This window comes from Oncorhynchus keta, chromosome 14, assembly GCF_023373465.1.
Source record: "Oncorhynchus keta strain PuntledgeMale-10-30-2019 chromosome 14, Oket_V2, whole genome shotgun sequence".
NCBI lineage: Eukaryota > Metazoa > Chordata > Actinopteri > Salmoniformes > Salmonidae > Oncorhynchus > Oncorhynchus keta.
The window spans coordinates 27,329,730-27,351,441 of NC_068434.1; the positions used below are offsets into that span (position 1 = coordinate 27,329,730).

Here is a 21,712-nt window from a genome sequence, read left to right on the forward strand (position 1 = left end):
GAAATATAAGTATGTTTTCATTTCATGTTCTTCTGTGTTCTACCAGTGCCTGTTCTACCCACCTGAGGGACAATAGGAGCAGCAGGAGCAGGCTGGGCGCTCACCCCCAAGGCATTTGATGTCATCCCTGAAGCTTAAAAGTAAAAGGGAGAAAGACTTTAAGACCATTACAACACAATCACTTTGTTAGAAAGGTGACTAGAGTAATATTTGACTGCGTTCACAGTGTAAACCATGACAGCAAAGACTGAGTACATACGTGGTCTGAGCACGCAAATTGTAGCACGGGAGGGTCAAAGTATGAGTCCAAATCAAAGTATGTGAAACGAAGCACAGAGATCACTTCTTGAACTTTGAAACATGCATCGATGCAAGCTTCAACGGAAAATATGCAGAGATATGACGCAACTATGTAAAAACGTACGCAAAATTTCCACTTCAAACCTTAATTTCACTCTGTGATAAGAGTCACTGACACAAAGCCACAGGGTAGAACATATTTCAAACGTTGCTTGTTAGGGGGAGGTAGTTGCAGAAACATTGGAATGGTTTAGTCTGCTTCCTCAATAGTTAAGACTTCCTTCCATTATTTGAGCTGAAGCGAGAGGAAATACACTGACTTCGGAATTAAATGTTGCCTATTCACATCTCATATGTTGCCTGAATACAATATTGTATGTCGATACGTTAATAAATACATGCATGTTTACCTGCCTACGTACCGTAGATCGCAAGCCCATAATAAGTCAACAGGGCTAAGCTGCTAGCTACTACTGTTATCCAGCCGGATAGAAACAAAGAAGTGTTAGCTAGCTACCCACAAAGAAATGACATCTATCTTGCATAATAATAGTTTGAGGTCATTTTAGCCTGTTAAAATATCTGGTTAGTTACATTATTATGATTCACATATAGCTGGCTGATAGTTATGAAGGAAAATGTTTGCTTTGTGTATATTTTTGTTGTCCTGGCTGGGAGACAGCTCAGTGAATGGGTAAGTGGCTGGAAGAAGGTTCAGTGAACGGGGAGGTAGAGCATGAGGTAATACAACAGGGGGAGTGCGTGTGCTTCTCAAATGTAATGTTTTATGCGTTCTCCACACTCTCATCCTCACAAGAACGTACTCTAGAGAATGTCATCGGAGAATGCACTCGGAGCATAAGAGTGTAGAGCACGGTAGTATGCAAATTGAAAAAACCCCATAGTGATGTTATTTCTTGAGGCACTCTGTGCTATTCACAGTTGAAGGTGGCAGGCTTACCTTGTTGGGCGGGGCCGGCTGGGGGTGGGGTGCCAGATCTGGTGGAGGAGTTGGAGACAGGTGTAGCCTGAGGTACCGTCTGCATGACCATGGAGCCCTGGGGCCGGAGGATCTGCTGACCAGGGGCCGACACTATCTGCAGGATGTTGCCTTTACCATCACACAGCCAGGCACACAGACAACACAGAAACTATTAAACAGATATAACCATTTAGTTTTAATCACTCTCGTACTGTGGTCCCCAAACTTTCGCGCTACCTAAAGCTCAGGTTTATATATATATATATATTTTTTTTTTTTTTACATGACTTAAACATAAGCCTATGCTAAATTAACCTATTGAAACAGTTCTGTAGCAAAGACATTTGTAGTAGACTATTGGCACAATACAGTATTACTGCATATTGGCTATGCTTGAATTGCCCCGCCAATGTTGTTCTTCTCAGACCATTTTGAAATTATACTTCAAAACTTGAGGTATATGATCACACTGGTAATGTTGTACTACTTGTGAGGCATAGCTGAGTGAGCATAAATTTAAAGAATGTGCTTTAAAAAATTAAAAAATGCAGGTGGTCAGTCTCAGCAGAGGAAGAGCATCAGAGGGTCTGCCTTTCACCGTGGTCCTGTCCCTCAGCTGAGAGTGAGACTAACCAAAAAAGGGGACACCGTCTTTGAGCAGATGCCCAAAATCGAGTCACACCACATAATCTATGCCTCATACACGATTCCTGTTGTTACTCCTATGACCGGAAAAAGTGAAACATTAAAAACACACACAGCCGCTAATAAGAACAACGCAGGCCTATAGATAGACTTTGCTCCTCATTCATTGAAGCTGCAGTGCTGGTTGCAGCACGAGTGGAGAAGCGCATTTCATGGCTTATAAAAGTGTTTTAAAAAAAACATGTAAAAAGTGTTGACAGCTGAATAAAAACTAAAATGAACTCAAACAGCAGCTCTTTCCTCTATTCCTTAACGGCGTCTTTCTAGTCATGGTTTTAAACTTTTTGAAATCACAGTATCAACTTACTTATACACGGTGATCTGAGCAATTCGATTGGCTATTGGTAGGCCTATAGGTGCACTTGATTCGCTCTCCGAGCACACCGAGAAGGCGAAGTTTGTACCTTCAGACACATGAAACGGTTCAAAATGCGAACACTTCACCTACCCGGCGCGCAGGGCAGTTGAAACAAGTGCACATTTTGTCAACAGTGCGAGACAGAAAAAAAGTAGGAATACAACACTGTTTTTTTATAGAAATGTTTGGTGATATAGACTATAAAATGCCTTGGAGATCGACCAGACGATCGGCCCTTTGGTGACCGACCACTGCTCTAGTAAGAATGTATATACATGTAACATTGGTTATCCAACTCTGTATTTCTATGATGTGGACTCCACCAAATACATGATCGAGTTAAAAGGAGTATCATTTAAAATAGCATCTTTGCTGTAAGTGATTACAATATAGCGAAGGACATTCTGACTAAAAGGGCAGGGAGAGTCATAGGAGTCATAGGGAGAGTATGAAATGTTGGGTGTACATTACCGAGTGTACCTTGGAGCTGCAAGGGCTGCCCTGTGGTGAGCTGTCGGAGCTGGCTAGGGGACAGGGTGAACTTGTTACCCTGGAACTGCAGAGTGACGGGGGTCTCAGGCTGGGAGATTCGGTTCTGGCTGCCTGCTATGGACGCCAGCTGGGCTATCTTCAACACATCTCCACCTTCAGCAGGAGGAAAGACACACACCTCTAATCAAATAACACTACAGACCAAAAGAGTACTGCTGCATGACTGCGTCACCAAAAATACTAAATAAAGACATTTCAGTTAGTTGAAGGGTGAGAGAGACGAGACATGCAATACCAGGGTGTGTTAATGAGTGGGATGAGCGTAGGTAGCTGCCCTCCACAACACGTGAACCATCGCAGTAGCTAATCTCTAGCCAACCCGGAGCGGGAAAATAAACAACAACAAAAAACTGTCATTTTCAGGTGAGACAGAGAACCTGCAACAAACATGTATTCAGTTAAAGCAGTGGCTTGCACTTAACTGCCTTTTCAACTACTACAACACACCTATTACAGGCATGCAAACAGATAACGCACCTTTATCCAGAAAATTATTGCCAATAAATAGCATTCTATCTAGAATTTTTTTCTGCGCTATAATGTGTGTGCTGTGTGTTGAGTTGCTATTGAAAAGGTTTAGGTGTTTTCACACTGGGGGTAGGGAGTGGCCTGAGGTCAGCGGTGTGTGGGACCATTTCAACATGCTTAGCAGTACACAAACCCTCAGAAACCATAACACAAAAAACAAGAGGAAACAAAGCTTTGGGATCTCTTCCTGCAGCTGGGCTGCCTAGAAGCAAAAGATTAGTAAAACGGGAGAACCAATATTTAGGTGGAGGAAAATATAGTTTTAAATGGTTAAACCAGTCTTGTGTGGTCTGTCATGGCAGCAGACGTTGGGTTGTGGACATGCAGGTTTCAGACTGAGGCTGTTTGGGGATGCTGCTGACATGGCTCTAGTTGTCATTTATAAAGTGCTATTTTTCTTCACTCAGTGATTCTCTGCAGTAAAATAGGACAATGGAAATGCCATAGCTGTAAACCTGAAGATGGTTTGTTTTACCTCAAAATATATCAAAAAAGTAAAAGGTTTTTGTTATATTAGACAACACTGTTAACATAATATTATTATAATACTATAATTATATAGATTTTACAGATAGTTCACATTCTTTTCTAACTCTGTATTTAGACCAAACAAGTGTTGTTTCCTTAAAAGCAAAGACACTAACACCAAGCAGCAGTGTCCCAGAGAGAGAGAGGCCTGTTGTCAGAGCAGCCCTCTCTGTTGTGCCAAAAGTGGAGGGAGACATTGAAGGGAGGTGAAGGAAGGGGAGGAGGCCACTTACTAGGCAACCGTGCCTGGGCCTGGGACGTTAGAACCAGTCTCTGGGGAACCAGGCTGGGCTGGATGGCATGGGTGGGGCCTAGGGACAGCCTAGGGACCTGGGCAATACCAGGCAGAGTGGGCTGGGCCGAGCCACACAGAGCCTGGCCCTGGGCCACAGGGGGGGCAGCCCCCACCACATGCTGGCCAGGGGCAGAGCTCCCAGAGGATGCTACAGCAGACCCAGTGGTGCCGGTGGTAGGAGAGGTAGTCTGAGCTTTCTGAATAGCCGTCCCGGCCACTGTGAAGTACAAGGGGGTTTGGGATGGGCTAACGTGTCAGTTAATTCAACAGCACAACATCAGGGGGGTGTGGTCCAGCAGTAAGTTTTGGTTTATACCAGTCTTGGATTGATAGGTTTAGAGTCAAAAGAGGATGTCAATATAATCAAATCTTCACCTTGGACTTCTCCACTTTAGGATAAATTTGGAGTCGTAAAATGCTTTGGATTTTGCTATGAAATGACGCTGATGACTATCTTTTAGTTACACATGCATAACCCACACAATTTGAAAATGTAATGGCGGTAATGACACACCCAGGCTATGCATAGTTAGTATAATTAACTTCTATGAAAAGCAGTTTTTAGTGTCATGACCAACTCAAATCACACTCATGCTTTACAAAACATTACATGGTAACATCATGAGATTATCTGTGTGATACACACTACACAAATACAGTAAATATCAAACTGTAATTATTGTTTGATTTCCTTCATGAAGTTATTCAACTTAAAAACAGCATGGAACACGTGTAAACCCCAGTGCATACCAAAGTGTAGCATTGTCAAAGGGTCTATAGGGAGGTCTTACCCTGTGTGGTGGTGGTGGTGGCGGCCCTGGCTGGCTGAGGGGCAGTAGAAGTAGTAGTGGCGGTGGTGGTGGGGGGGGTGATAGTGGTGGCTGGAGGACGCTGCTGACCCACAGTATTGGTCATGGGCACTAGACGGCCCTCTGGCTTAGTGCCATACTGCACTGGCTGGAACAACCTGTCAATAAAATCAGACTCAATAAAGATCAAAGGTCATGCAACACAGCCTAGCGCTACTGATGCAACATGATAGAATAGAAACAGTAAATGTGATTTATCTTCCATTTTTGGAATCATCCATGTCGTGTTTTTTAAGGTTTCCATGGGATGTGAAGCGTGGAGCACAGACCTCATGGGTTTGATCTTGCAGGGCTTGGGTCTGGCCGGTGGGTCCGGGGCACTGTGGATCTCCTCAATCAGCTGACGGGTGACTTTGAGTTTTGGTAGAACCTCCTCCATCTCGTAGCGCGTCAGTCTGTTCTCATTACTGATCAGGTCGAACAGGGACAGGTCCAGGCTCTAGAAAAAGACAAAGGGAACACAAGTGTTTTGATAAACCAATCTAATCAATTTTTATTCCAAGTCACTCACGTGAGCATTGCTAATGAAATAGAATAAACTGGATTAAACCTCCAGGTGTTTTAGCTGTGTGTGGTACTGGTACCCTCCTAGTCCTACCGTGCGTTGGTCCTCCTGCAGGGCTCCCAGCACCAGGGAAGGGGTATTGTACTGCAGAGAGGAACACACGTAGGAGCTGCTGGTCTCCCTGATGTTTACCAGGTCTGGGTGGTTACAGATCCTCTGCAGCTGCATCAGCACCTGCAGCACACTCACAAAATGACCAGTCTTCAATGCCTCCTGGGCTCTAAGGGCAGACAGAAGACAGAGCAGAGCGCAAGACATTCAGAAAGAGGGTAAGTGAATTTAATATTGAGCAACAATGCTCTGATAACAAAATAATAGGGCTGGGAACTTAGGTGCCGATACTGATTCTATATGTATTGCGATTCGATACCGCGATTTTACTGCCATTTGATGTTCCAAACAAATTGATCACTATAGGTCTGCTGCACAGGGACAAGAGAGCATGAGAACACGAGTTCTGATCAGTCAGGAAAATAACAGTTTTGAAAAACTGCTGGCTCACTATTTAAAAAGGAGAACGAGCTATAAGATGAAAAATACCAGTTTGACGCAGGTACAGCTGACTAGCTCACCTACAGTAGCAATTAAAAAAATTTAAAAAATTATAATACACACACACACACACACACACACACACACACACACACGAAGTCAGAAGTTTGCATACACCTTAGCCAAATACATTTAAACTCTGTTTTTCACAATTCCTGACATTTAATCCTAGTAAAAGTTCCGTCATAGGTCAGTTAGGATCACCACTTTATTTTAAGAATGTGAAATGTCAGAATATTAGTAGAGAATGATTCATTTCAGCTTTTATTTCTTTCATCACATTCCCAGTGGGTCAGATGTTTACATACACTCAATTAGTATTTGGTAGCATTGCCTTTAAATTGTTGAACTTGGCTCAAACATTTCAGGTAGCCTTCCACATGCTTCCCACAATAATTTAGGTGAATTTTGGCCCATTCCCCCTGACAGAGCTGGTGTAAATGAGTCAGGATTGTAGTCCTTGCTCGCACACTTTCAGTTCTGCCCACAAATTTTCTAAAGGATTGAGGTCAGGGCTTTGTGATGGCCACTCCAATACCCTGACTTTGTTGTCCTTAAGCCATTTTGCCACAACTTTGGAAGTATGCTTGGGGTCATTTGGAAGACACATTTGCGACCAAGCTTGAACTTCCTGATTGATGTCTTGAGATGTTGCTCCAATATATCCACATCATTTTCCTCCCTCATGATATTGTCTATTTTGTGAAGTGCACCAGTCCCTCCTGCAGCAAAGGACCCCCACAACATGATGCTGCCACCCCCGTGCTTCACGGTTGGGATTGTGTTCTTCGGCTTGCAAGCATGCCCCTTATTCCGCCAAACATAACGATGGTCATTATGGCCAAAAGTTCTATTTTTGTTTCATCAGACCAGAGGACATTTCTCCAAAAAGTACAGTGCAGTTGTGCAGTTGCAAACCGTAGTCTGGCTTTTTTATGGCGGTTTTGGAGCAGTGGCTTCTTCCTTGCTGAGCGGCCTTTCAGGTTATGTTGATATAGGACTCGTTTTACTGATGATATAGATACTTTTGCACTGGTTTCCTCCAGAATTATCCCAAGGTCCTTTGCTGTTGTTCTGGGAATGATTTGCACTTTTCGCACCAAAGTACGTTCATCTCTGGGAGACCGAACGTGTTTCCTTCCTGAGTGGTATGACGGCTGCGTGGTCACATGGTGTTTATACTTGCGTACTATTGGTTGTACAGATGAACGTGGTACCTTCAGGCATTTGGAAATTGCTCCCAAGGATGAACCAGACTTGTGGAGGTCCACGAGGTTTCTGAGGTCATGGATGATTTCAAGCAGAGGCACTGAGTTTGAAGGTAGGCCTTGAAATACATACAGAGGTACACCTCCAATTGACTCAAATGATGTTAATTAGCCGATCAGAAGCCATGACATCATATTCTGGAATATTCCAAGCTGTTTAAAAGGCACAGTCAACTTAGTGTATGTAAACTTCTGATCCACTGGAATTGTGATACAGTGAATTACAAGTGAAATAATCTGTCTGTAAATATTTGTTGGAAAAATGACTTGTGTCAAGTAGATGTCCTAACCGACCAGCTAAAACTATAGTTTGTTAACAAGAAATTTGTGGAGTGGTTAAAAAACAAGTTTTAATGACTCCAACCTAAGTGTAAGCAAACTTCCGACTTCAACTGTATGTATATATATATTTTTTTATTAATACTTGGGCATCAAAAAACAATATAAAATCTTACCCAAAAAATATTGCCATACGCAACTATCGATCCCCCCATCTAACAAATAATCGTGCATTTCCAGGTATAGAACCTGTGCTCAAATATTCAGTCTGAGTATAGAACTAAATACTATACTAATTACCATACATTAGGCAGAGGTTATGTGGTGTCTGGAGGGCTGACTCACCCTGGCTGAGTGAGGATATCTTCATACATGCTCTTCTGTCTGCTAGAAAGACGACACTTGAGGATGTGTTCATACTTCTTAGGAAGCTGCTTCTCCACGTCCCTCTTACAGCGCCTCAGGATGAAGGGTTGGATCATCTGCAGAGGAGAAAGGATGTCAGATTGAATGGTATCTAGGTGTGAACAGCTCTGGTAAATGGGAATCCTACTGATGACCAGTGGCACTGACAAATGCTTAAAATTGGAAAGCAGTGACTGTACAAGTAACATGATATATATATATATACACACACACACACACACACACACACACACACACACACACACACACACGACGTCAGAGCTCTGGCTCTGCGCTTCGCAGCACGGTATGGGTTTTGACTGATAGCCGTTCTGAACTTAAGCATCTTCGTCGCCTGGTCGATCCCCCCGCCCGATCCCTCTCGCTTATTGGGCAACTTTTGCTGACTTTTTGTTTTTCTGGGTGAGGGAAATGCTGTAACTTAAGAGGACTATGTATTTTGAAATATGAGACGTTGAGGATTATAATAAATACCGCTTTGATGTCATGCAAGCCAGCAAAACACTCGCGAGTCCAAATGTGCACTTCACATATCTATATCATAAAACTCATGTCACATACAGTGCGGCAATGTTTATGATCACTATGTTTGGTTGTTCTGAACAGAATAAGCTGGTTTGTCTATTGTGAAGAAAATTTGCTGCAGCACACGTACCTGAACACTCATGACTTCTTTCTATGTTCACCAAAATGATCTGTTTCCCTGAATTGCACTGTAAAAGCCCAAAACTATTATATCGTATTTTGTAACTTAGCTTGTCATTTTGGCTATATAACAGTCTGAAATGATGCCCACCTAAGCTAGATTGTGATTTAAAATGGACCGTTTTTGGGTTGCGTGTGCCTGCTCTAGTTCAAGACTCTTCCAGTCCTAAAAGTGCATTGAAACTGCTTAGGAAACTGCTTAGGAACTGTACACACTTTGGAAAGGTGTGTGGCTACTTGGAGACACCAGTTAGTCCTCTCACTCAAACCCTTGTAATTTGTCGTCACACCTACCCCACATTTTCCAGGAAGTCTTATGTTACTGAATGTATCCAGAGTATTTTCAGACTTACCAACAAATGCTGTGAAAAGTACATTAAATGTAAAAATGTACATTACACTGTTGATTTTATGTTTGGATTTAGTTTTGTGTCAGGTGAACAGTTGTTCACTCACCTTTGATCTAATAATTTCCCCATAATCACCAAACTGTTCCTTTTCAATTGCTACCATGCTTATGCAGATACTTTTCATATTTCATCTATAAGAAACATTTCAATTTAGCCCTATGCATATAGGACAATCTCCACGAGAGTAAAGGGTTAAGCAAAGACATCTTCTTTAATGACCAGAAACTCTCATTAGGAATGAAAGAGCCTTCAGATACACAATCACTTCATACCACAACTGAAAGCACCATCACATTGATGGATGTCAATGACTACTTACTGACAAACTCTCAACACACAAGCATTAGGAAGAAGAGGGGTTTGGTTGTACCCCAACTGACCCTGTGCAGGCGGATGACCAGTTTGTGGCAGTAGTCCTGGTTCTGGTCTGTGCCTGGCTTGACAGGGAAGTCTGTGTAGGGTCTGGTGATGCCTGGCAGGAGGAAGTGGATCATGGTCCACAGCTCCTTCAGTGTGTTCTGGAGTGGAGTGTTGATCAGGAGGATCCTCTGCTGACTGGAATAGAAACCACACCAACACATCATTTGATTTAGTTTCTCTTGCTCTAACAATTTAAAAAGGTCAAACCACATTTAAGAGTTTAGCCTTCTAAACAAACTTTCATTTCATGCTAAGCTGAGACCAAAAAGCCTTCAGCAGACCAGTCTGTGTGGGAGTGTAACCATGGTGCCACCCTAAAATAAGAGTTGTTACCTCTTGAGCGCAAAGATGGTTTCCCAGTGTTTCTCTGACATGTTCTTAATGAGCTGCACCTCATCCAGGACCAGGTGTTTCCACCTCCTCCTCAGGAAATGGCTCTGGTCCTTCAGCAGCAGCTTGTAGGACGTCACACACACATGGAAGCTGTTGGTCTCCGCCCACCACTGGAGACAGATCAACAACACGAGTTATGGACAGACAGAAACACAAACTGGTAAACAAGGGCATTTTAAATAACAGCAGAAGCCAAAAAGTGGTTGAGAAGAACATTTCAATCTTTATGGCATTCTATTCATGAGAAGTGTGCATTATTTACTGTCACATTTGGTGCTGCTGTCCTGCTCAAATCTCTCTGCTTGAATGGACTCAAAATCGCGGGGCTGAAACATATCATTACTAGTTACCATTCTCTTTGCTCTGCGTTCCTGTCTGTTGCCAAGGTAGAGGAGGATCTTGAGGCCGGGACACCAGCGTTTAAACTCCATCTCCCAGCTCAGGATCTTACACGTCCTCACCACAACCAGATGGGGGCCCCAGATGCCTGAAAAATACATATAAATTAAGTCTATATGGATGTTCACATGCATAAAAATACCTACATGTTTATGTAAATAAACAAAAGATAAGCATTGAATATAGTCTTCAAAAATTAGATTACCCTCTTGACAGGCCAGATGGGCCAGGTAGGCCACAGTCTGCACAGTCTTGCCCAGCCCGGTCTCGTCTGCTAAGATGCCGTTGAGGTGTTTCTTGTGGAGGCTGGCTAGCCAGTCCACTCCGATCTGCTGGTACTCACGCAGTGATCCGTGCAGCAGGAAAGGAGGCTGGCTGCGGCCCTAAGATGCATAGCAAAGTGTCATAATGATTCCCTGTTTGTACATGTTAACCCACTAACTGTCCTCTTAAATATATATTTCAGAAATTACATTCCCCCCCCCCCCCATTTATCTTTCCAAACTCCTCTCATTGAAAAACTGGTTGAATGACACCAAACAGGGAACAACTGGTTCAGTGAGAGATGTGATGACTCACAGAAGTGGTGGTCCTGGCACTGCCCTTGGGTAGGATGAGTTCTGTGGAGGCTGCCACCTCTGCTATGTCCTTCTTGGGCTTCCCGTCAGCACCAGGGGGGCTGGTCTTCTCAGAACCTCGATACTGGTCCACACTAAGCAGGGAGTCTATCACTACAGCCTCGTGGGGGGTGTCCAGAGAGGACTCCATCTCTGAGGGAACAATGACTACATCAGCATCACTGAAGGAACACCACCAGTCTACAAATCATTTTGCTTTGAAACTAATAATCTTGGCATAGCAATGAGCATGAGGCACATAGCCAGATTGGTACATAGAGATGAAGTATATATGTAGAGTTTAGGTACACCTTCAGTCTCATCCCTGCCATCCTCATCACTCTGTGGGGAAGGCTGGGGCCAGTCAAAGTTGTCAGCGTAGGCACCAGCATACTGTTTCATCAAAGCATCCAACGGCATCTCAGCTAAGAACAATACAAGACACAGAAGGCTCAATAGACACAAAAGATTAAGGGGCGCTTTTAAACTCTACATGACTTAATGAGAAATGGAACAAAAACAAAGGTAATCGGGAGAAATCGATCACTAGCTATAGTAAGAGAAAACAGTGCATCGTGCTGACCATCTTTAGCCAGATCTCCCAACTCTGCCTTCTGATCAGCTGTCCCCTCCATGGCTTCCTGCTCCTCTATGGTGCTCTCCTCATCATGAACTGAGAGAGAGAACAAAGCCATAGACAAGATACATTGTAAACAACTGTTCAATGCAACAGTACACCTCAAATGATAAACCAGTAAAAATCGCTGGAGAAATAGTTTTGCACACATACCTTCTTCTGCCAATGAAGCGCTGGACTTTCGCTTCCTTGTTGACATATTGGGCTCCTATGAATGAGATGAATTTTGAATACATGTCCATGCAAAAACCTAACTATGTGTCTGGACATTCTGGACAACCAGAGTGAGTCTGTACAGCCACCTACCTCTTTTTCAGCTTTCACTGCGGTTGACAGAGCAGGTTTAACATCTTGTCCTGTGGCGCAAAGAATAACCAATATATTCAAAACGACATTATGAAATTTAGATTGTTTTACATTAATTTCAAAAAGCTCTTGAATAAAGTCTCACCTTTACTCGTTGCTCTCTGCAGGCTGAGCGTTTTCAGTCTTTTTTCATAAATCTGGAAACGCAGCTTAATTTCCACAACCTGAGAGAAACCAAATGGAACAGATGAAGAGGGACAGAGTCGATGATACTACAGGTCTAAGTACAACAATGGAAAAGTTTCCATATTAAGAGAAATGTACCTGCTCAATATTGGACCAGAAGAACTCCACCTCTCTGGAGATGGTGCTAGCAATGTGACGGAGACGCAGTTCTTCCTCTTTCTTGGATCCCTCTTCCATCTTCTTCTGCTCGTCATGGTAACGGGAACAGGTGCGAACCAGCTGGGGAATATGCAATTATGATCAAGTAGTACTGAAACAATGTACAAGTACATAAGAATCACAGACATTACTTCAGTAAAAGTACAATAAGAGAACTCAGCCAGCATACTGTTAGGAAAATTATGATTAAATGACTGAACAATAGTCTTATTTTAAATGAAACTAACTAAGTAAACTTATACTCTGTTTTATTATATCTGATGAACAATATGAGTTCATAAGAAGGGATTGTGTGACACGGACAAGGAGTAATTAAAGTTAATGAACACCATTCCAACTAGGAAGAAAGGAATGGTTTGTGGATTAAATAAACAGATAAGGTAGTTAACCTATGGTTGAACTGACGAAACTGAGCTCTGGGGTGTTTTAGATAAGGCAGTGAGTGCATTCCTAGGTTTTCTGTTAATTAGAACTGTCAGCTAAGTGGTGATCGATAATGGTGAGGAGTCAAAAGTTAATTCAGTTGTGTTGTGTGTCTTGTGTATGTGTTAGTGAGTTGGAATGAACTTTTAAAGTTCCATTTGACCCGGTCGAGAGGAGATTCATTTTAGAAGCAATGAAATGACGTCATGTTATTGTATATAAACTGTTGCTGGTGGTAACGTGGCAGCGCGCTCCGAGAATAAATTCTGTTACCTATTATTGAAAAGACTGGTCTCCGTCTATTTTATGCAAACAAGAATCTTACAAATTCTCATAAAATAGATTAAGGGAATTCAATTAATGAAAACATATTGGAATAACTAAATTACAGTAACAATACCTTCTTGGCAGCAGCCATCTTCCACCTCCTCTCCTGGGCAAAGTCAGCTGCCATCCACTGCATCTCCTCCAGTAGGTAGTCCCAGTGGGATTTGGGCCGAGAGGACTCCATGAGCTTGGGCAGCCTGCTGGCTGACCACTGGCCCTCTTTCCTCAGCTCAGAGATACGCTGGTGCACCTGGCTCTCCTGGAGGGGGGGGGGGTCAGAGAGAGGTCACATTATGAGAAGCCGGAAAACAAACGCACTTGCAGTGATGAGTTACTTCTGAGAAACCTCTCACCAGTTTGGCCTGTTCAGCTTGTTTGTCATGTGAACTCCCTTCTGATGACTGCATACCCGAGCCCTGACCAAAGCCTCCCAGTTTGACTGTGGAGGTGCCGTTGGGGCCGGCCAGTTTGGACTGTGTGGCAGGGTTGATGTTGGGGCGGAGGGGGCCAATTGTGTGGAGGGAGGGGAGTGAGTTGGGGGCGTTGAGGGGGGCAGGAGACATTGAGGGGTTGGACAGGGAGTTGGTCATTATTCTTTGGCCAGGTTGGTTGGAGTCTGCTCCAGGACGAGTGAGAGCCACAGTCTGATCAAGGGAGGAGAGAGAGAAGACAAAACGTTGATCTATAAACCTATGAAAACAACCAAAAACATGAGATGTTAGGAAGCTATCCTCTAGACTCACGGCCTGTGCTGGCTGCAGCATGAGCTGGGGCTGCTGAGGCTGCATTTGGAGGTGAATACCAGACTGCATCTGCTGCTGGAGCTGGGCCTGGAGCTGTGTGTGGGGGTTGACTGGAGCCATGATGGGGCCAGCCCCCTGCACCTTCACCTGGAGCTGATTGGTGGCCTGTGCTGAGCTATCCACAAGTAGGGACTGCTGAGAGAGAGCCATGGGCAGGACTGCCATGGGGAGGGTGCCCTGGGGTAGGCGTCCTGGCAGCTGGGGGGGAGGAGTGTGCAGGCTGGCAGCGTTCTGCACCGGAGGCCCTTTGGACGGGTCATACTGTGGCTGGTTCTGCTTCTGCCCGGGGATCTGGACTGTCTGTGGGTTGGGGGGCATCCCGCCTGGAGCACAGTAACCAAGTCATAGGGAACACAAAGGGACGGAGTGGAAAAAGGATAACATGTGGCTGTGAATTAGTGTTGCTCTGTGGTTCCTCGATCCAAGTGTTGTCATGTCATTACAATCCTGCTCTGAATGAAGTTTGAAGGCCTGTTAAAAGATAAGACTACACGGTGCAGATAGAGAGGGACTGAGCAGTAGTCAGGCCACTTGTAGAGGGCCACTTGTACCTCATACGTAAGCCATTATTATTCAGTACTGACTGAACGTGATCAGATTCTAAAAGGAAAAGTGTTTACAGCGCCATCTATTGTAGCAGCTACCCAGAACGTATGAATTGGATGTACGTTATGAGTCAACAGTAGTGTAGTTCTTACCGTTGAGGAAGAGTGAAAACTAAAATTATACAGCACAATGATTACAGAAGATACAAATCAATGTGATCATCTACATTTATAAAATACTAAGATTGTTAATGCAAAAATAAAAACATTCTCTGTAAAAGTTTAAGAAAATGTGATTAAAACAGCTAAACTAATCATGCATAATCACCTTCAGCAGAGGGACTGAGAAGGAAGGTTTCCAAATCAAATGAAATAGAAAATACAGAAGAAAATAAATAAAAACGCACAATCACAAAAACACCTGATGTTTAGCATGCATGAAGCAATGTAGTTATTTTGTGGAACACAGAACATAGCAAAGCAGAGAAGTGAGCAGGACACACATGGGATCTTGCAGATAGCAGGCCTGGGCTGAGCATAGCTGTGCACCCTGACTAAGCAGCACTTGTCTTACCCCTCCCTGACCTTAACTCACATAACTAGACCACATCAACACCTGGACCTGACAGACACACCCACGCCAACCTGTGACATATCATGACTGCACCAAACCTCATCTACCCGGCTCCCCTTCTTCCTACTACGACTGAGGGAAAGAGGCCAAGTCAGAACGATATGCCATGGAAACAGATGGGGGAAACCAAAAGGATGAGCATGATGGAACAAGTAAAAAACAGATGCTCTTGATGACTGACAACTGAACATAGGATTAAGATGCATTGTGAATCCACGTTGACAATGCAAGGACAGACAACGGAGTGGGACAGGGGTGTGGGATACGGATGGATGAGAATGATGACGAGTATAAAAAAGGAGGAACGAAAAAGCAATCATTAAAATGAGCAAACATGCCCCACTGAAAATACATGAATTTTTTCCAGGGTTCCTCCTTTCTCACTTTCCGTGATCCGCTTGCGAAATAACCAAAGCTCCAACGGCACAGGAAAGTCCGTCCAAACAGACGATCGAGAAGAACAAAACTTCAGAAAAGAAGAAACGGATGGAGACGGATGATCAATAAAACATAAGTCAAATCATAAGACATGGCATCTTCCCAGTGAGAGGCTACTCCTTTTCTTCAGACTTGTTTTTATTTATTTTATTTTTTATCTTCTTCCCCATTTTAGCCCTTGGTCTAGAGAAAAAGAGCATGCTGGGAGAGCTAAGACTGAACTTCCTGAGGTCTGTTGGGGTGTCTGTCCAGCGGATGGATGAAGATCGCTTTGTTGATGCTGCTTGGAGGTTTTCGTTGGAGACGATGGGACGTTGTTGGAATTCAGTTTGTTTCTTTGGATTAAGGACACGTCCAGCAGCATTGAATAGAACACAGAACAGCCTGGTAGTAGCACTCCTACCTTGCGCTGTTGGCATAAGCTGCTGGAGTGGAACGCCAGGTGATCCTAAAGAACCAGGATGCTGGAAAATCATTCCATGGCGACCAACTTCAATCCGGGACCTCTTAGCCTGATCTGGGATTTAAAACACACAATACCCTCATAACGGAAAAAAGACACTCGGCAAACAGCAATGACCTTCTGTACACCATACAGACCACCTCTCCTTCCTTGCGTTAAGACTTCTACAGACAGCGCTAGTAGAAGATGGCAAATATCTAAAAGCAGAAGCAATTTAAGGGAAGAAAATAAAGAAATAACAAAAAGAAAGAAAAGGGAGAGTAAACAAACCAACAAAAGAGCCACGGGAGTGTGCTGTCCTTGCCTTACCTGCTTGTGCCATTGCCTGTTGCCTCTTAAAGGGGTCCATGTCCCCTGAGTTTGTCATGCTGCCAACTGCTCCCTGGTGCACCTGAGGAGACATTTCCAGGGGTTAGTAAAAGCTTGGCAATCTAAAAGGAAATATTTAAGAGAGACAAAGGTAAATCAGTTCCATCCTGTCTGTGTAGGGTTTGCAGTCATTTGGTGCCCCATCACCATTCTCTACCTGGAACTGCTGCTGGGAAGAGAATGCTGCTGAAACATTGGGTGGAAGCTGTGTAGCTATGGCAACTGGTGTTCCGGCCTGTCCATCCTTTCCAGTTACAACCTTGACCTGGGAGTGGCACAGAGATTTGAACTAAATTCGTATAGCCTATATACAGGATAGGAATTAGAGACATTCTGAATGTATGACATGATAAATCAATCAATAATCTAACAGTACCTCATCATTGATGACCTCAGACTGCTCCTCCTCTTCCTCTTCCTCCTCAAGGTCTAGGTCATTCTGTCTCAGGTAAGTGAAAAGCGGGACACAGGGCTTCTTCTTGAAAGCCAAATAGTCCATCATGTTCCCCTGGAGGTGCTGCAGGAAGAACAGCTCAATCAGGTAGTCTTTGAAGACCTCCTTCAGACCCTCCATCTTCTTAGTGTGGTGCTCCAGACACTGCTTCCTCAGCTGGGCCACTTCTGGGTTTGAGGGTGCAATCTCCTCCAGCTTTTTGGGTATCTGTTTCTTGACGGACCCCAAGCACATGCCGGTAGGGGTGAGCGGGGTATTGGGGATGCCTTGGGGAGGGTTAATGAGGGAAGGGCTGGAGGGAGGAATGGTGGAGGGCATACTGAAAGACACAGTGGCAGCTGTCCCCACTCCAGTTACCATACCCTGTGAAGTCTTCTCAAATATCATGGGACGCGCCAGCTGCCCCTGGATGATACTGCTGATTTGAGGTGGCAAGTTGGAGGTGGTTATGTGGCCTGGGCTCCCCAGTGTGGGCAAAACAGTCCCACTGGCCACAGGACTCTGAGGTCCGAGATGGTGGATGGTGCCTCCCGTCTGTGAGTGGGGCTGGGAGAGACTGCGTTCACGCACTGAGCCTGGCACCCCTGGGGAGGCCAGCTGCACCTGCCCAGCTGTGGTTGGAGTTAGCTGCGTCAGCCCTGTCCCCTCTTGGTAAACAAAGTGCCCACTTCCAGGCGGGCTGCCAAGACTGATTTGTCTCACAAGCATGCCAGCATCAACAAAGCGTGTTGGGCTCTGTCCACACAAACCCAGTCCTGTTACAGGTGCCCCTGGTCGCTGGAGAGGGACTGGGCTGTGCTGAGTGGGACTTTGTGGCAGAGGTGAGGTGACCTGGATATAGGACGGGGCAGGCTCAAATCTCCACTGCGGGGCTGTGTGCTGGAAGCCGGGAGAGCCTGGGTTCTGGAGGGGGAGCGGGGTGAGGGTGATCTGTTGGTTGCCCGTCACCATTTGACTGACATTTTGTAAGGTGATGTTCATGTTCTGGCCTGTGACAGGGCTGCGGCTCATTATTATCTGGTAGTTGGGGGACTGGGGGCCTGAAGGGCTGGCTCCAGATGCAAACGTGGTCACAGTTGATTGTGGGTGGTTGGCTGTTGCCTGCTGTTGAGTAACTGCCATGGTCTGCTGCTTCTGGTGATCTTCTGCTTCAGATCCAGTGGTGGACTTGGATCTCTGAAGTTGCCGTTGCACATTCTGTGGTCCACTCCCATGGTGCATTGCGTAACACTGTTACTGTATGGGAAACAATACCTGTAGAGGATAAACATTCAAATCATGTAACCAATATTGGTGATATTTTATATTCCATCTTAGTCAATCAAATTGACATATTCTTTGTAACAAGGACAGTCACACTTTCGCACATAACTTCACGATACTGAAACATTACCATTTTTTTATTTTATTTTGAAAGCCATTAGTGAATGGCTTGGCAAAATGTCATGTTGAGTTTCATCACAAATACGCTAACTAACTAGCTAGACATTCACTGTTAGGCGAGACACGCAGATAAGCATCTTGAGTGACAGCTATAGAGCCAGTTAGCTAACCATTGTTGTTGGCAGAATTTGACAGGCAATGTAGCAATGCTATTGAGCTAACGTTAACTAGGTAATATTATTAGCTAGCTACCTGTTTTGCTTATTTTGTGTTATGTCATTAACTAGCTAACACCACCGTCATAACCAGCCGCACTGATTAATAAACCATAACGTTAGCGCTGTAACTACAGCTTTTCAAATTAGCTGTAGCCAGCTAGCTACATTATGCTAATTTTGCACGGCCGTGTCCTTCTAGCTAGCTAGCTCAGATATGCTAGCTAGCTAGATAACATTTAGGGTTTAGTATGATACTAGCCAATGCAACTCAACGCTGTCCATGTATGGATGAAATGTGTACGGTGCTTAGAATATATTTTTGGAGAAGTCATCTAAACGTCCATATACTTAGCACACGTAAGGCCGAAATGCCGCTCCTTCCCCCCCCGATAGTAGCGTGCTAGCTAATATGTTAGCCGCAGGGTAAATAGACATCACCGGATCTTGTTACTTACAGCAAATACAACTCCAGCGGTAGTCTCATCAATCAAAACGTATTCTTTAAAACAAAGACAATAATTATGTAGTGTAAATACTGCTATACAGCAATATTACATTTAATGCATTGGACATATTTAATTCTGAAACATGGCGGTGGCCACCTTATTTTTTTTCTATCTATTCCTTGAAGAACCGGAAGCAGTTCCGTTTCAAAGGAAGTGAACAACCCTGGACTCGTGCTGATTGACAATAATGTAAACCAACCCCTCAACATACAATAGAGTGGAGATGATTTCTAGTACCTCTATGGGCGCATTGCCCTTAACCACAAATAGTTTAGTCTAAGGAACTTGAAATAACCTCGCTATAGCCAATTGATTCTCTCATGCTACTTTATTATATTAATTGTTTATATATTTTCTTCCCTAAAACCAACTGCAAAACATTTCTTTACACTATAAAGATGCGTCAAACTCAATATATATAGTCATGAACTAGGACCATTAAAAATGTTGTAGTAGGTTTATCTTCCATCTCCACCTACCAATGCCTCTCATCAAAACATGCCTCCTCTGTACTGTAGATCTGGATTTGGTCAAATGTTCTGCTGAGCAGCTGGCAAGTGTAGAGTACAACAGAAACATCCCGCAAAATGTTATAGAGATTTTATTATAATCACTATTCTCACACAATTTTCTCATATGAAACTGATTGTGGTAGATTGGTTTTGGTGAACAAGAACAACATACAGTCAAAACAATTACTCAATATATTTACGAAGACATTTAAAAGGTACCTCATTTTTATTTCAGAAAGTGGATACCATTGTCTTTCAGAAATAGGTACATTCAAATGTATAGCCACAAGCAGTAATATAAAAACTAAAGATTAAAGCCAACCACAAAAAAAGCCCAGAATTACACAAAATCGTACTAAAAATACAATAATAATTACTCTATCCAATGATGCCTGATAAATCCAGTAGATAACAGTAGCATACTACTGGACTGGCAGAACATACTGTAGCATGACACACAACCACAACACACAAGGCTCTCAGAGTGGAGTCAGTCAGAACCACCCACAATCCTCGTCTTCTCCCTTGTGGTACTAAACATGTTTGGTGCTAGTCTGTGGGTTGAGAGAAGCTATATGTGGTCCTTCTGTAGCTCAGTTGGTAGAGCATGGCACTTGTAACGCCAGGGTAGTGGGTTCGATTCCCGGGACCACCCATACGTAGAATGTATGCACACATGACTGTAAGTCGCTTTGGATAAAAGCGTCTGCTAAATGGCATATATTATTATTATTATATTATATATTATTACTATATCAGTGGTCTTGTCACTGAGCATGTTCCATTCAAAGTGCTTTTTTGTGTCAACAGCGAGGAGCTCCATTTTCACAGAGGACAGAGGGACACCAGAGGGTCTGGAGGTGCTCTAACCAAGCTCAAAAGCTTCAGCTAATTTTGTAGCTATAGTCCAAAAGCTTCAAGCTCAATCACACTATGCAGTCTGCCGAGCAGAGAGGATGCGTCTCTCAATACACTGTTTGCCTGAGACCAACACAATGGGAGAAACACAGAGGGAGAAAGAGACATTAATACTTAATATCTTCAAAGAAATGTGTGTGTACATGTGTGTGCATTCGTGTGTATCTATTAGCTACTTAAATGTACTTATGTTGTTGATGTCTGCCTGCTCTGTGATGGTGAGGAACTCTCCATGAGCAGCAGGGCTTTGTGGTATCTCTGGATGGGCACCTGGCCAAGGTGGAACATCTCATCTAGCGCTGCTGACTGCACCTGGACACCAGAAACACAAACACTCAGCTATTAACATTGCTCTTACAATATTATAACCCCATCATAAATAGTGCTGTCAAAGTAATACAGTAAACTTATATTTACAGTATCTACTATCCATCGTCTATCCTACCCTATGTCCAATGATTCTACTATATAAAACTGAAGACCACTATATAAAGACTGAGAGCACATAAAGGACAAGACAGGGACTTATTGTACTGTCCAGTGAGAGAGAGGAGGCCTTACCATTGTCACTGTGTGACTGTAGATTAGTTTTACTACAGTGGTGTAAAGTAATTCCGTAAAAATTCTTTAAAGTACTACCTAAGTCATTTTTTTGGTTATCTATACTCTACTATTTATATTATTGACAACTTTTACTTTACTACATTTCTAAAGAAAATATTGTAATTTTAACTCCATACATTTTCACTGACAACCAAAAGTCCTCGTTACATTTTGCTAGTCAAATTCACAGACTTATCAAGAGAACGCATGGTCATCCCTACTGCCTCTGGCTTGGCGGACTCACGAAGCACAAACGCATCTTTAGTAAATAATCATTGAGTGTTGGAGTGTTCCCCTGGCTATCTGTAAATTTTAAAATCCCCAAAAATGGTGCCACCTGTTTAGCTTAATATAAGGAATTGTAAGTGTTTTATACTTTTACTTTTGATACTTAAGTATATTTAAAACCAAATACTTTTAGACTTTTACTCAAGTAGTATTTTACTGGCTGACTTTCACTTGAGTAAATTTCTATTAAGGTATCTATACTTTACTCAAGTACGACAATTGGGTACTTTTTCCACCACTGTTTCTCTGCAGTGATGTTGTTGTGGTCGTCCATCAGTCTCTGCTTGTTGAGGAGGAAGCTCTGCAGGCGGACGTTGAGGGACCGACAG

General features: G+C 43.5%; 1 protein-coding gene across 6 annotated transcripts in view; it reads right to left on the reverse strand.

Moving 5' to 3' along the window:
• Positions 1-19,195, reverse strand: part of ep400 (E1A binding protein p400) — a 38,416-nt gene extending 19,221 nt beyond the window's left edge. For 3 of the 6 annotated variants that reach the window (XM_035785468.2, XM_035785470.2, XM_035785467.2), the window contains exons 1-27: positions 19,012-19,195; positions 16,878-18,209; positions 16,659-16,766; positions 16,442-16,523; positions 16,073-16,186; positions 13,993-14,375; positions 13,603-13,893; positions 13,323-13,508; positions 12,419-12,559; positions 12,240-12,318; positions 12,095-12,144; positions 11,942-11,996; positions 11,735-11,824; positions 11,463-11,576; positions 11,114-11,304; positions 10,740-10,917; positions 10,486-10,622; positions 10,076-10,245; positions 9,703-9,877; positions 8,127-8,263; positions 5,716-5,902; positions 5,387-5,556; positions 5,040-5,215; positions 4,187-4,465; positions 2,817-2,990; positions 1,262-1,411; positions 63-133 (exon numbers count right to left, since the gene is read on the reverse strand). In XM_035785468.2, the coding sequence (XP_035641361.1) occupies positions 63-133; positions 1,262-1,411; positions 2,817-2,990; positions 4,187-4,465; positions 5,040-5,215; positions 5,387-5,556; positions 5,716-5,902; positions 8,127-8,263; positions 9,703-9,877; positions 10,076-10,245; positions 10,486-10,622; positions 10,740-10,917; positions 11,114-11,304; positions 11,463-11,576; positions 11,735-11,824; positions 11,942-11,996; positions 12,095-12,144; positions 12,240-12,318; positions 12,419-12,559; positions 13,323-13,508; positions 13,603-13,893; positions 13,993-14,375; positions 16,073-16,186; positions 16,442-16,523; positions 16,659-16,766; positions 16,878-18,176 (5,187 nt within the window). In that variant the 5' untranslated portion in view covers positions 18,177-18,209; positions 19,012-19,195. The remainder of the gene's footprint in view (positions 1-62; positions 134-1,261; positions 1,412-2,816; positions 2,991-4,186; positions 4,466-5,039; positions 5,216-5,386; positions 5,557-5,715; positions 5,903-8,126; positions 8,264-9,702; positions 9,878-10,075; positions 10,246-10,485; positions 10,623-10,739; positions 10,918-11,113; positions 11,305-11,462; positions 11,577-11,734; positions 11,825-11,941; positions 11,997-12,094; positions 12,145-12,239; positions 12,319-12,418; positions 12,560-13,322; positions 13,509-13,602; positions 13,894-13,992; positions 14,376-16,072; positions 16,187-16,441; positions 16,524-16,658; positions 16,767-16,877; positions 18,210-19,011) is intronic. The other 3 variants (XM_035785469.2, XM_035785471.2, XM_035785472.2) reach the window with 3 other exon arrangements.
• Positions 19,196-21,712: the final 2,517 nt, after the last annotated feature.